The following is a 15,802-nucleotide window of genomic DNA, read 5'->3' on the forward strand; positions in this document are numbered from 1 at the left end:
ATTTTTCTGGGATCATTCAACAGCAGATGCCAGACAGGTTAATTATTATCTTTTATTTGTGCAGGAAAGGTCATAAAAGTTGTCTGTAGCAGAGAGAACACACTCTTTGTCGTCAAAAAGCAGATGCTGCATGAATAGAGGCTGGAGAAGCCACCTGCTCACCTTGCTGTGATGCTTCTGCCTTCAGGCTAGAAGAACTACTCCTAGCAGTTAGGAGAAAATTTAGTCACTGTGCCCTGTTCTGTCCTTCCTCACTCTGGAGCAACAGCTAAGGAGGGTGCTAATTTTGGACAGTCACTGAAATTTGTGCTCTGACCTTTTATTTGTCAAAGGTAGGACAGCCCATCAAGCCCACATAAGCTACAGCAGAACAAGCCTCAGGAAGAGAGGATGGCATCGGACAGCAGGATAAAAACTCTGAACATAGTCCTAGCCTTCAAAGCTACTGGGCTTCCTTGTCCTTTAATAAATCTTTAACCTGAAGCCAACAGCGCGTTTCCACTTTGTAAACGTTAACTTTCAGGTCAAAGGGAACATAGATGTGCATGGGTTAATCACACACTATTTCACTTTATTCTCCTCCTAGTCAAAAGCAATGACTGAACTTCAAGTTGGGTCACCCACACAGCCCAGACTTTTGTTTGGTTGATCTAATCAAGAAAGAGCATGTGTTTTTATTTATGAGCTTGTCTTGTATTCAACATTTTTTTGAGAGAAGTCCGTGGTGGTATGGTGAGAAGGAATCACCCTGGGCAATTTCAGTAGGTGTGGAACCAGAGTTTCTATACATTGATAAACCCAAGGGGCACACCAAGCTGTATCTCAGTGATACAATGCCAAAGTAGGAAAAAGAAAACACATCTGTACTTAAGAGTATTTGCAGCAGGGGTTGGCTAAGCAGCTGAACTGCCAAAGCTAGATATGCCAGTCTCTTTGCTGCCACACATCCGACCATCTAAACCAACTTCCTTACAAACATATTGGGCTACTTATCCTCAAAGCTGTGCTAAAGCATGTCTTTCAGAAAGTTACTAATTCTACCCTGAAAAACCCCAAATCTGCTTTCTTCCACTAACCATTTCAGGCATCATCACTCTCACTGTTAAGGAACTACATCTAATTTCAAGATCCATTTAGACTCAAGCCCTGAGAATCATGGTTTATTGCAGCTTTGCCTGCACAATTGGAAATACGCTGCTCATATTGATGCAGCGTATCTTGTAAGATGAAGACTCTCTTAACTTCTTCATTGAGTATTCTCATGTATCATAAAAAGACATTTTCCCCATTTACTGATCAGATGTTAGATAAACCCAGAGTAGTGCAAGTGGATAATACTAAGAACAATAATTCTAGCTCCATTATCTGTCCCTCACTAGGCAGGAGAGTTTTGCAGTTGATGAGACATTTGAAATCAAAGAGGATTGTGACTGATTTTGTTCTGCTTCCCCTCTCCTACTTGACACCTACCTGATGTTTTTTTCCAAAATGAGTCTCTGAGGACCTAACACACAGTGCTGCAGCAAAGCACACCCTAAGGAAAGCTTTACCTCTAAGCACTTCGTGGTAACTTGCCAGCCAGTGACAGGTTCATCAATAATGATAATGGCTTCTTGTCAAAGAAAACTCGTGCACTAAGCCACAGACTTGCTCAACCCTATAAAGGAATCAAAGTAACCAGCGTCCTTGTAAGGAAAGCGAGACAGGAACATGACTTCCAACAGGAAGAGCTGACTAACAAAAGAAATAGAAGGATTACGATTCTTTTGCTGAAAAGCAGAAGCAGGTTTTCAATCAGTAAAGTCTGTCACCTCCTTATCAACAGAGAAATGAGGATTCAAGCCCAAACTTCATTATACCTCACTGAAAAATCTATAGATTGCAGGCTACGACACAGCAGTTCCTATCTCATTTGTGATAAACGGAGCATATTGCAACTGCCTCTGCAAATGTTATTATCAATAATGAAAATTTGTATTAACCTACCTAAAACACCACTACTGGATAAGTTTCACATGCTGAAAACCAGTGGCACCCTTGATAACGACTGCAGCAAGGAGTAGGGAATCCTGTTGCTACAAGAACAGAAACATATACTCAAGAATTTAAGGTTACTACACACATGGGTTTCCTACTTTCTACATAGAAATCAAAAGAGGCAAATTTTGGGGATTTTCCACATTTAGGATACATTCATGCTTCTGACTATCCCCTCAGTCATCAAACTGGCGATAAATCAACCAGAAAGCTCTGCCAAGCCCCTTGGGAAGAGGGGAGGCTCACTGTTTATCTGCTATACATTTCACCTGTGTGTGCATGGGAAGTCTAACACATGTCAAATGTACCTGCATAAGCCACCTTCACTGACACCTGTGGTGCACAGCACCTGGTCATATGAGAGATTGAGTAGCTCCAGTTTAAAGGAACTGGGTAAAAGTGCTTTTATGTGAAATGTGTGTGCCTGTGACAGAAACCAGACAGACAGAAGGAGAAGGAGAGATGTAGGAAAACAGAGAGACAGAGACATGCAGAGAGAAGTGGACAGAGAGAAAAATCAAGTGGTGCAGCAAGAGAGACAAAGCATGGCAGAGAGAAACAGAGAGGAAAATGGGGGAAGAAAGGGGGAACCAGAGGGCGGAGCAGTGGGCACAGAGAGAGGGGTTTTTGTGACCCCCTCGTGACACAGAGAGCTGACAGGTGAAACACGGTAAGCGGGGAGAGAAAGGGTATAGATGTCAGGAGAAAGGGAGCTGGAGGGACAAAGAAAGGTGGGACATGGGTGGACACAGGCAAGACAGAAGGGTCATAGAGGTCGGGAGGGGGAGCAGAGAAAAGAAGGGTGAAACACACAGGCAGAGCAGTGAAGTGTGGCACAGAGAAAGTGTCTGGTGCCACAGCCCCAAAATTGGAGGTGAACCTTTTCTGGGCAGCTGAAACAGATGAGGTGCAAACAGCAATGCAACTGATTCCTGGCTACAAGAAGAATCTAGCACTTCCTTTAAAAATAAATATAACATCATCAACAAACACGACTCCATTACACATTACCTTTTTTTTTGATTAATTGAAGAGGGCTGCTTTGGAAAGTTGCTTCCTCCAAATCAAAGATCTGTGTAACAGTTGCTTCATGCAGCATCTTAAACTAAATGGCTTCCTTTACAACACTTCCAATTCTCCTACGGAAGCCATAGGGTGAAGGAAGAAATAGTTCTAGCTTGCTTGTTCTGCTCTGCAGTTCTTTAGTAACCTGAGGGAGCCCAGATCTGGTCACTCTAAGACAGCACCTGACCTTGAGAAAATAATTTCAGCTTTAATTCTCAAAGGAGCAGAAAGAGAAATTGTTGCTGTCATGAGCTGCATAGCTCAGACACGGGTTATCTGCTATGAATATTTTGGTACCTTATTTTCCCTGGTTGTAAACTACATGTAAACTAACAACCTATTTCATACAGGCATCTAAAAACTCACTGCACTCCTGTTTGCAAATAATCCAAGACCTTTTTGGAAATGGCCTAAGGAAAAGTAGAGTATCCATATTTTTAATTAGTTTGACTGGTGCACCTAGCTGTCATTTTTGTGCCTGATTAGTGGCAATAGGCAGTTTTCCATTTATTTCCAAGCAGCTGCTAGAGAAGAGCTGCAGGCAGATGAAATCTGGAGACTGTAGAACTCTGCTCCCTGTCAATTTCACACCAGCATTTTACTTTCTTCTATCCCCATTTATTATTAATCCATATTTATATCTAACTCCAGCTCTTAGTTAGCCTTTGCCAGAGGCTTAACTATTAGAGGTGACTGTGAAGAAGGAGGGGGAAGAAGAAACTGCCATCAATCAGGCTTTTACCACTCCATATAATTCTGGGGAGGTGAGAAACGGTGCAAAGCTTGGGCTATTTTGGAAGACAACAGCTTGCACAGTAGATCAGACCAGGTCAAGTCTCCTTTATCCTTAGTACTAGATATGAAAAGGAAACATCACTATCACAGAACTTTCATTCTAATCATGCTCAGTTCCTACTTTTTACAGGGCTTTATATCCCTTTTAAATTTCTATCCATTCTAATTCAGAAGATGTTCTTACATTTCCCGTTTTCTGAATCCACTAAATTCTCAGGCTCAGTAAGACCATGTCACATTTGTTCCAAACAAGCACTGTATAAAAACATACTTTTTTATCAGCTTTCAATGCATTGCCTTTTAATTTAATATTAAGAAAAAAGACAACACTCGATTATGAAAAGATTAGCAGGAGTACCTGATTCACTTTGTCTTCTCCAAAGTAAACAATTTTAACCTAAGCAGCAGAATTAACACCACTTGTTTTCTACACATGATTTTTATTTTTAAGGCTTCAAATCTTTTTTTCATCTCTTGCCTATTTCTTTTACCCCTTTTGAATAGGGCTGAACAGTGTGTTCCAGATGAGACACCACCATTCATTTAATGAAGGCATTATATTATTTTCCAGACCATCCCTTACCCATCCTTACATTATGCTCACTTGTTTTGTTTACTTTACCGTAAATGAGAAGCCCACTCAGTGTCACCTTTCCTTGAGAGGTAAGATGAATGCAATTAATTGCAAAGACTGTCCATAAGTTTTCCAAAATGAAGACAAAGATGTCACATATACGTGCTGTGTATGATAAAGTTTCCCTCACACAGCAGTGTGAGAGGCGTTCAATTTATTGCACACTTTCCCCAAATGTTCCCATATATCCAGACAGCCTGCAATCCTAAGAACACTCTAGGCTTCAGATTACACTTTTGGAAATTCTTCCCCAAGTCTTTTCCAGCAAAAGTAGCTTCAGCAGCCTACCCAGCTGTAATACCATTTTATTCTGCTTGACATAATGTTTTTGTCTTTAGGCGTCCAGTTGGAACGGGAATGTCATTAGGAACTCGGAGAAGTCATCTTCCACTTGTTCAGTGTTCAGTCATAATGAAGGCTCTTCAGTGTTCCTGCTCCAAACCTTTTCCTTTCAGAGAAGCCAGGAATCTAGAGAGAGGAACGATAAGTCATCATGTCAGAATCAGCATGAGCTTCCTCTAGCCCACATTCATGTGCCTGTTACCAAGCCAACAGCAACAACACCTTCCTCTTCCACGCCGGCTCCAGAATCAGGACTAAAATGCTTCAGCTTACTGCCAGAGCACCATCCATTAAACAAGATGCACAACTTGAATATGGCTCATTTGTTCTGTGAAGCTCCTCAAGGCTTTCTGGCATGGGTTATAATGAAAACTTTAATTTCTTGGGCAAATCCTAAACCAGTTAATTACAGATTTCAAAGTCCATATTTCCCCCTAGATTTAAATGCATACAAGAATTTCTCCTCCATTCATTTTTAAAACTATAAAATACTATTACAAAGTTCTATTAAACAGCTGTTGAGACTTTATACCTCCTAACCCAAGACAGCGGCACTTCACTGGTAGTTGGAAGTACAGTTTTATCAACTGCTGAAAGCTTTAAGAAAACCATCAGAATAGAAATGGCTGCATCAATGCAAAGGATTGGCACTCCTGCTTTTGCAGCCCATCTGTAGACACTGCTTACCCCATGACAATGATTGCTTACAAAGAAAATCTACTTGAAACCATCAGAAGCTTCTCTGGCTTAAGGGTATTTCAAACAGATGTGCAATCCAATGCACACCTGTGAATGCCCCGAAAGAAAGAGATGCACTGCATTCTAATACTGTATGAGACGTCTGTCCTATTGGTGGCTTCATAAAACTGTTTTATTACAGTCCAGAATAGCTTTCAGATATCTAATCACATACAAGCAGACACAGCAGACTCAGTAAACACATCCTCCCAAAGCAATTCTACACTCTCACAGGAAATACAGTATATTAAAATGCAAGGTGTCAACCGAGCACTATAAATAGCGCCAGGAAAACTTGGGCATGTGTGGATGGTATGGGACGAAAATGTCCTTTACAATACAAGGCAGATTGCTTAGGTTACACACTTCATTGGTAAACTGAGAAAGCTAAAGAGCTTACCCAAAAGAAAAATCTACTAAAACCCCCACAATTTAAATGTAGGTTTTCAGGCCCAAAACTCAAAGAAATACGCAAGGTGTATCATTCAGGAATTGTTTTGTTCATCTCTGAAAAGCAATCATCTCTAAGGGGAAAATCAGGCAGATTTTGCACAAAGGTTCGTCTCATCAAAACTGCTTTGGGAATTCAAAAAGGAAAAATGTAATCATTGTAACTAAAAAGTAGCAGGATACCATAGCTAAAAATTTATCTGCTTTAGCATTTTTTATATCAAAGCCACTAATTAAGAGTAACAATTATTTATTCATCAGAGATCTGATTGAAGTCATAGCTGCAAACAATTTGAAACTTATCATTCTTTTCATCCTGAAGAAGTCTACTACAGAAATACCTCAAAACACGAGTGACCGAAGAGACCTATTGTAGAAAACCCACAAACACATTTGTAAGATTTACATTAAGTAGGTAATTTCAAATAATAACATTAAGAGGTTATAATGAAATCTCCAGCTCCCATTTGGATTTTGTCTCTTTCAATAGGACTGTCCACTACTGAAGATTTGTTTTAAGCTTTTGAGCTGTTTCCAGTGAGGCAAACGAAAGTAGTCATCAGAAAGCTGTAATCTTTGGCATGTGGCCATAAGGAATATAAAGTTAATCCCTGGCTACCCAATAAAAATGATCAAATAAGAAAAATAAAAATCTTACATCATGCATCAAAGACAACCAGCACACAAACAGATTTCTGCATTAAGCTATTATGCCCATGAAAGGGAGACTTCCTTTCACTAGAATGAGGGAAGGAGGGGAGAGGGGAGGAAAAAAGGCATCATGTAGCACTGAAAGAGGAAAAAGCAAATTTATTTTTAAAAGGCATTAAAAAATACTCAAAGAAAGTAAGGATTTTGTAATTTGTGACTGTTTTTCCCCCACTCTCCCTAAGGGGCTTTCAGCACAGCTACATCTAACAATAAATTCGATTGTATTTCAGTGGTGCTGTTCATGGTAATGTGCAAGCAGCTCACAGATACGGTAAGTGGAACCTCACTACTCCCCACATGGCACACTGTGCATGGGGAGGTGGAGGGCACAAAAAGCGGCTTGCCCAAATCAGGAGAGTCATTTTACTAGTTCTTCACCAACTGTACTGAAAACAGTTCATTCAGACATTTAGGAATTAATTACAAACTGGTATCACACTGGCATTTCCCTTGTGGCTCCGCTGGTCCTATGAAAACTGCCTGTACAAAACATAAAATGCTAGTTCCAGCTGTGCAAAAAAAGCCTTTTCATTGACCTTCCAGACAGCATCTCTGGTCTAAATCTGCAACTAAACACCTGAAGCTGATAGCTCTGAAAGAGATCATATTTGCCCATTTTACCTCACTCTAGCAACTTCTACTATGTTAGCATACTTAATTATTTCACTGCCAATCATATTATAGACAAATACTTCAGCTGACAAGAGTCAGCCATTCTTCTGTCTATCCAAAAAAGCTGTGCTCCCACAGATTTAATAACTGAATTACCAGCACAGATTAACATTTAAATCACATGTAGCCCATGTATATAGAGGACTGACAGCAGTTCACAGGGAAAAACGAAACAAAACAAAAAGGGAGGAAAACTGACAAACCTGATTGCCATCTCTTAAGAAGTATCTCTTCTCTATGACCTGGGAAAAACAGAGAATTATCTTAGCTGGCATAGCATATGCGTCATCTCAGGTTCCAATCAACACCTTGCATGTGAGCAATGAAACTCATGGCTAACGGGAACAAGGTCTGAACCCACATCCCCTGCTCCAGGCCTATTGCTTTAAGTGCAATGCTCTATCACACATGGAAGGCGTCGTCACCTCCAGTCATTCTTAATAAAGCTGTGTTATGCTCAACGTCTACACACCTAATTTAGTTTGCCCTCTTTACTAATGGAGGTGATGGTTTGGGTGTCTTCTTACGGCATCAGTCAGTTATTCCCACCCCTCTCTGCAGGTGTGGCGGTTCTGAGTGCCAGGAAAAGCTCATTCTGCAGGTGCACAACAACTCCAGTGGTTCTGAGCAGCCCCTGGGCATAGCTGATGCTTCAGAAGCAGGAGCCTGACTCGCTCTCTGAGAATGATGCACAAACTGCCTGTGCTGAAGGATAACTATGGAGGGGGTATCGCCAATCTAAGAACCAAAGTGATTTGTATCACCCTGTACAATCTACACTCTCCTCCAAAGAAAATTCAGGGCAAATTTCCTCTAATGCATGATCTGTTATGGGAGATAATCTGCTCCACTATGATCTCTTTGTCCAGGGGATGCTCAAACCAGAGCATTCCTTCTGTCATTTTCACAGTAGGCCTTGATGCTCCCTTGTGCAGGAAGGGAGAGCAATACGTCAAATTTCTTAATTCCTAAAGTTTTCTTTAAACAGGAGCAACAAAGCTAACCATAGTCTTGTACACCCCACATTGCTACCTTAGCACACTGCAAACACTCTGGCCTGCCAAAAGACTCCAAAAGCAAATGCAGAGTCTTTGCATATTTGTGAGTTCTTTTTCGTTGCTCTATGCAGATCCAGAATCAAACCTTCAAGCAGAGTAGCTATTTTCTGGAGGTTTCCAAAAGCAGACCAATCTTTGGCCTCCCCACACCTGCCCTGAACCAACTCAAAAAGCGGAAGGTGAAAGGAGCAGCTACCTGTTGCTCCATGTTCAAATCACAGGCAGCGTTAAATACACAGAACAAGAAAACATAATTGAATTGACTTGACTTACCTTATCAAAAAACCTGCTTAGTTTGACAGCATTGGATGAACCTGCAGCCAGGTAACGAGGATTGGTGCAATCCTAGAACACACAAAAGACAACAAGAAACCAAGCACAAGGAAATCAATGTAAGGAAGCCATACATATGGAAATCAGCATACCCCTTCCCCTGCCACACGCACATGCAATCAGGCAGGGAAATCACTGGGTATCTGCTTCACTGTTGTTTGAGAGAAAAGGCCAAAACCTGGTCTGTGAATCAACCAGGGGATTCTAAGTACCCCTGTGCTCCCCATCTTCCTTCCACCACCAGCTACACAGTCAGCTAATAATGTGTACAGGCTACACATGGAGATTGTGCATGTGTATGCATGTGTGTATATAAAAGTATTCACACAGTACATTTTATACATATATATACACCTTATATATACATATATACGAAGAAAGTGATCTTGATGTTTTGTTCAAAGGTAAGTCTGTGTCAGAACTAAGAACAGTGAAGAGAAAACTTAACTCACAGCCACCAATTCTAAGCTTTGGTGACCTTACCTAACACTCCCTATACTGAAACAAAGACAATTGCTTCATCAAGCAAAGGAGATGGCCAGATAAAATGTGCATGACTCCAGAATTACTGAGAAAATCTCCAAAAGCCCAATTTTTGTAATCTTTACTTATTAAAAATTGGAATCACTCCCACACAAAAGAAAAACAACACTGGTGACAAGGATACTAACCAAATTTATCTCTTCAGCATTGAAATCCTCAGCCAAGAAAGCTGTTCTGGTCAAAACTTCATGCCGCTTAGTTTCTGGGATCTGATCCAGTTTAGTTCCTATTACCAGCAGTGGAATCTGGTTGTCAGCAAACTGTTCACGGTCATAATCACTGATGAAGGAAACAAATACAATTCTGAATGAAGTGATGGTCGTGTAAGTGGGCACAGGGGCACCATCAGCTCCCCAGACCCTTTCAAATAATGGTCATTTATTTATTAAGGGTCAGTATTTAAGTGAGAATGTGCTGCATCCGTAAATTAAGGAAGGGCTTCTGCACCTAAGTCACTACACAGGGACTGACAGGAAAGAGAAAAGAAAGCACATGAGTTGGAGTCCTTCTTGGCATAGATGAACTGCAGAAGAAATGCCAACACAAGCAGGAAAGAAACAGGAATTCCACTATTGGACCAAGTGTGTGCAGTCACCAGAGACAGATCAGGGACCTGGCATCTCTGAACATCTAAGGTTCCTACATATATATGCCTTTTAAGGAGGGCCAATGACATAAATCACAACTGTGAAATGCTATCCCATTCCACGTTAGAGCAAACAGGGTTGCAACAACAATTCTATGGTGGCAAGTTACTAATTCTTCTACATTCAAGCAAAGGTAGTCAGTACAAGCTGAATTCCAACAAGCTTTAGTTCAGATATGAGTAGTGATCAAAGATAGCCTTTATAAAATAAATAATATTGCCATTAAATGTCATCACAAACCCAAGCTCCAATCGGTCCCCTCAGCTAGGCTAATCACTTGTCTTTCATTTCTACCTGAATCAAGATTTCTCAAAAGTAATTCTACAACCAACAGCAACAACTTGACTAAGCAATTGCTAGTGGCTGAACACCTGTCCCTGACAGAAGTTATGCTTTTGAAAGTTAAAACAGCCATGAAGAACCTGTATGTGGAAAAACTGGAGAAAATCACAGTTTGTACAATGCAAGCCCTCTATCCCTTTTCCCATGTTTCTACAGAACAGGCAGATAAACAACTGATACTCTTCCCACAAAAAGCTACCCCTTGTTATTGCTTCCCTGCCCATGTGTGAGGTCCATCAATGATCTGAAAACCTCCTTGACTACATGTGTAACAGGAGCATGGAGATTCAGGAGGAAATCCCTGACAAGACAATTTTTTTTTCTTTTTTTTAAATTTCTTAGTTGTTTAGGATCCTTAAGCTTAATTGTGAACACTCTACTTAAGTAGAGTTTTCTAAGTACCTTTTTTAGCTGCTCTAATTAAATAATTCCTCCACCACCCAACCCAGAAAATAATTCAGTGAACTTCCTCCGTCTTGGTGCACTGAGGGGAAGCCTTTTGGAACAGAGACATGCCAATCCATGACACTTCCTGTACAAGGATTTTGCATGTCTCAGTACAGACACACGAGTCTTCAGGTACCAGGGGCTGGACCCACTCTCACAGAGGCCTCAGACAAATGAGGGGCACAATAAACACCTTTTCCCTTAAAGCAAGTTCTCTGCCACAGGGTTTAGGAATCTACTGGCAGAACGGCCTGATTGCCAGTGTAAAACAAAAAGAACCATGATTTTCTTTGATACCTCTTTTTTTTTTTCTTTTCTTTCTTTCTTAAAAGTCTAGCCACATGTAATTTTGAGTGGACTTCAAGTAGCCTTAGGAATGAACAAAGACTTCCACAACAGCTTGGAATTACTGTGTCTTAACCCTGCACATACGTTTTTCACTCACCCGTTTGTCACGAGAACTCCTGTTGGAGCAACATCTCTGTTGAGAGCTTCCAAAGACCAGCGATACAAATTCTGGGATGATTTCTTGTTGGTTAAGTCATGCACTAAAATTATCCCTAAAGTGAAAAGATAAGGTAGCAAGATGCTATTTAACGATACATATTTTTTTCCTTATCTTACCAAAATGACATCTGCAGGTTCCCAGATATCTGAGGGGATGTATAACTGGTTCAGTTACAGTGAATGAGAAAAGCTGAAAATATCAGGATCCAACAGGTTTTTTAAAGCTGCTTATCAGGAATTGGATAAGAGCTAAGAGAAAAATCTCATGAAAGGAGGAAAGGAACAGCCACCTCAGGGTTTTATCCGTAAGAGGCTTGCCGGCATTCCCTGATTCTGCTCCGTCTGGTCCTAATGATACTGAAACTCTATTACTGCAGCAGAGAATTCAGCCTTTCTCTGTTTTGCCTAATCAGTAAACATAACTATCTTTTTGTCATGCCATCTAAGAAGTCTAAAGGCTGTTTCTTTGTTGCAAAGAGTTCAGAGAGCACTATTGCTTTCCTGCATTTTTAATAACTAATGTTACACACTTGGGGAGGTATCCAAAGGGGAAACAGACTCTGATACACACTTTCACAGTCCACCAAATGGCAGAAACATGAATTAATAAGATTTCAGGTACTTAAAATTAAGCTTCTAGCATGTTTCATACCATGATCCTTCAAAATGTAAATTTGGAGACAGAAAAACAGCCAGCCAAACTTCCTAGTTGTGCTATTAACAGACACCCACTTCTGATAACCACAGTTCCCAACTCAATTACCAACTCCTGCTAGCAAATTTCTTCTATTTATTCACACCTTCTGCAACATGTGGAAAGTTCTCACTTCCTCTAGATTTCAAACCATCATTAATTCAAGAACAAAAAGGAATTATACCCCTTATCTTCATCAGGATTCGTTCTCAACACACTTCACAGCCTATAGGTAGAGGAAACTTATTAATTTAATCTTTCACCTTAACTCCCAAGGGTGTCACCCACTGAACACACCACGAACAAACCAAATTTCCACAAACATTCTCTACTACCCCACGTGACTGTGCACAGACTCTCCTACGAGAGTTCCCAGCATATCACAACCATAGCCCCATTTCAGAGCGTTTATTTCAGTAACAGTACAAAAAGGCAACTCAACTGTGTGTCCACTCCCAGTCTACTACAGGAGAAAAAGCCTGATACAAAATAACTTGGCCTACAGCAACAGATCCAGAGACACTGGTGCGTGATCTGTGGGAAACACTCTCCACCGTCAGACACTCTTCCTCAGTTATGTTTTTGGTTGGTCAGTTCCCTTATCTGCTTCACCGAAAACCTTCACAGTCAGCTGCAGCAGCAGCAAAAGACTGTGTCAACATCAAAAAAGGACAGGCAGGACCAATGGCTGCTCAAGGAAATGTTCCTCCCCCATGAAGGTCTGCAAGCCACAGCCTTACCGCCAAGTCACTGTCCTAGACTATCACAGTCCACACACCAGACAGAGGCAGGGTCACCACAGCAGATCATCTGCGGTCAAACCAAAAGCAAACCATACCTAACCTGGTCAACAACCAGGTCCCCCCGACAGCCTGCACAGGTGCTGCCACAACAGGTTTTTCAGACCACTGCAAGCTCAGAAAGCACAAGCAGCCAGGCAGAAGGAATGCAATCATCTTCTCTTCTTAAATCAGGTCAAACAGAGGCAATTTGTGAGACGAGCTCTAATGAAGGAATTAATCTAATGAAAGAAACCAGAGCCAAGGCTAACTATCAAAGTCAACAGTTTTCATATGTGAGCTGCCTAATAATGTCTGTTGGGCAGTGGAGATAAATAACTCTATTTTAATAACATCATCAATTATAATTCAGACACATAAGTTCACGATTTCATCTCCTAATGGGCTGTTCTAGGATATTTCCAAGTCTGACCCACACTCACTGGCACACTGTGGATCTGCCCTCAAAAAGAAATCCATTTTTTTTCATACACCACAGAGGCTTGCTTTGAGGGCACAGCTCAACTCAAACCTTATTTACAGAGGTCTGGTTAACAACAGAAGCAAGAGGTACCCACACACAGTTTTCCTCCGGGGAAAGGCAGAAGAAATAACTAGTTAAATAATCACAGAGCAGAAATGTTTGTTGTATGGTTTAACATATTACTGAAAGGCTCTCAAATGATTGGGAACAAGAAAAGAGAATCAAAGAGAACATTTGAGATAGATTTTCAGAAGCAGTTGTTAATCTGGTATACATCTATTTTTAGTGAACTACCCTTGGATGTCAAAAAGTAACAACTGAAATACTGTACTGTTAAGTTTATAATCTCTTCTTTGCTTTTATTAGTGGTACAGATGAACTACTAGGCCCTGAAGTCAGTATTGCAACAGAAGGCAAAAAAAACTACTTTCTATACAAAGCAAATTGCAAGATTCAGTTCTTAAAATAATTTGGCAAATCAAATGAGCAGAGACAAATCAGCATATTGCAATTTTATGGGAGAACAGCTCAGATTTGCCAGCGTAGGATATAATTATCCAAGTTTATATAAATGCAAATAGTTATTTCCCTGCTGTAGGTTTTGGAGCTGAACAGGTAAGAAAATATAAATCATACTTCTGCATGTATATCAGGCCTGGAAAGGTGAAGGTAACTTTTATGCCTGAAAGTGTAGCTAGAAGGGACACCACTGCGACTTCAAAGGCTCCCTGTCGTGCCAGCTGCAGAGGACTGAAGTGAAAGGCTGGTGAAGCTCATCTGCACAGGTTTGCCTAAAATAGCTTTCCAGTTCAAAACTGAATCCATAAAATTCTGCCTAGAAATGGTATCAGTTTGTTTTGTTTTTTTTTCCTGTATAAATGTACTGGAATCAGAAAGAAAGAGGAATATAGCCCTCAGCCAGACTTAAAGGAATCCTGCCCTAGTACCAAGAGACAGGCCCTAACAGGAACAGTGACAAAACCAGATCTTCACCAAAAGCAGATTTACACCAAGCAAACTTACCATTCAGCAAGTTATAAAATACTGCTCGTGTGCTTTTCACGCTACTGGCACTACCCACTGAACCTCCAACATCCCACAGCTCAATGTAGAAGGTCTTCTCTTCTGGAGTCCCTTCTTTGTAGTCATGGATCTGATGAAAAATTGACATCATACATAACCACAGCACCAGCTCACAGGAGTTAATCCACACAGAACTTACACGTGCAGCTGAAAGGATTCTTGTACTTGGGACAGAAATTTGAAAATTCTGATGTGGACACCATTTCAAATCTCTCAAGTAGAAGAGAGATGGAATGAGTTAAGTGGTGGCCACTGGATACTACAGCTCTTATGCGAGATGGAGGTTGGTGAGTACCCAGGGAGTATCCTCTCCAGCTCAGTATTAATGAATGTAATGCTACATTATGTGCTTAGAAATAGTGTGTTGCTAAAGCAGATGAAAAAGTAAGGTAATGACTTCTTACACTTGTTAAAACCTACATGGCAGTACTGCAAGAACATAAACATAGCTAGTCGCACAGGATTCCAACTGACTACATCTTTTTCCTCTCCAAATTCTCACTGACATCTCAGCTGAACCAAATCAACAGTTTTTGTCCCTGGATGTGCTAGGCAGTTTTGCTGCACAGTCAAACAGGACGGCCATGTTTCTTTCCCCAAGTTTTGGAAATATATTCCTAACCTGTGGCAACGCATTTCAAGGAGAATGCGGCAAAGAGTGATGAAGGAAGAAAACATTTATCACTGTCCTATGAGGATTGTAGGTTGGGCCAAAAACCCGCTAGATTAATATCCTCATTCCTCTGATAGCGGGTCCTACAGTGAGCAGACAGGAAGAGAAGCAACCCTACGGTCCTGGTCAGTACCCCGAAATTAAACAAGCAAATTGTTTTTCCCCAATAAGTCTGGTGGACATTTAACTGGGCATTAACCGTTTCTCAGGGAAGTGCAGTTTAAATTCCGCACCTTCTGACTTAAAGTGGCCACTCCATCACTTGTAACACAGGAGTGACATCATGACAAATGTCTCGTCTGGTTTCGACAACCTTGGAAGGTCCAAACTTGCTGGCACAAGCGCTTGGCTCACATTTAACACTACTAGCCTCAAAACGCTGTGTGTTTAGCAAAACAAAAGATGGAAACGCACCTCTTTTTGGGGCGGTAAGGAATGAAAAGAGAAAAAGTGTCAAGGCCCTTCTCTGCCCTCACGCTTTGAGCAGCGAGAGGGACGTGTCACCTACTCGGACATCCACGGAGCAGCCCACAGTCCAGGACGGGTTTCCCAGCACCTGGTTCTGACACAAGAGGTGAACAAGCGAAGATTTTCCGACACCTGCAAGTGGACACAGAGATCAGCCCCGGGAGATCGCACAGGGGCCGGGGAAAAGGCCCCAGAGCCGACGGGCGGGTGGACTCTCGGTGGCGACAGGGAACGGCCACGGCCCAGCGGCCGGGGGAAGGAGCGGAGCCCCGAGGCACAGCGGGGGCGGAGCGGGGGCTC

The 15,802-nt window shown here is 41.5% G+C and overlaps 1 protein-coding gene across 1 annotated transcript; it reads right to left on the reverse strand.

Moving 5' to 3' along the window:
* Positions 1-4,184: 4,184 nt before the first annotated feature.
* On the reverse strand, positions 4,185-15,644 carry RABL3 (RAB, member of RAS oncogene family like 3; the record flags this gene model as incomplete). The annotated part of the gene is made up of 7 exons (XM_010172453.1): positions 4,185-4,999; positions 7,648-7,686; positions 8,776-8,847; positions 9,507-9,657; positions 11,260-11,374; positions 14,302-14,431; positions 15,543-15,644. Coding segments are annotated over 7 exons (675 nt in total), but the record flags the coding sequence as incomplete, so codon positions are not given.
* Between the last annotated feature and the right edge of the window lie 158 nt (positions 15,645-15,802).

The sequence above is a fragment of the Antrostomus carolinensis genome, unplaced genomic scaffold, assembly GCF_000700745.2.
Source record: "Antrostomus carolinensis isolate BGI_N321 unplaced genomic scaffold, ASM70074v2 scaffold757, whole genome shotgun sequence".
Taxonomy (NCBI): Eukaryota; Metazoa; Chordata; class Aves; order Caprimulgiformes; family Caprimulgidae; genus Antrostomus; species Antrostomus carolinensis.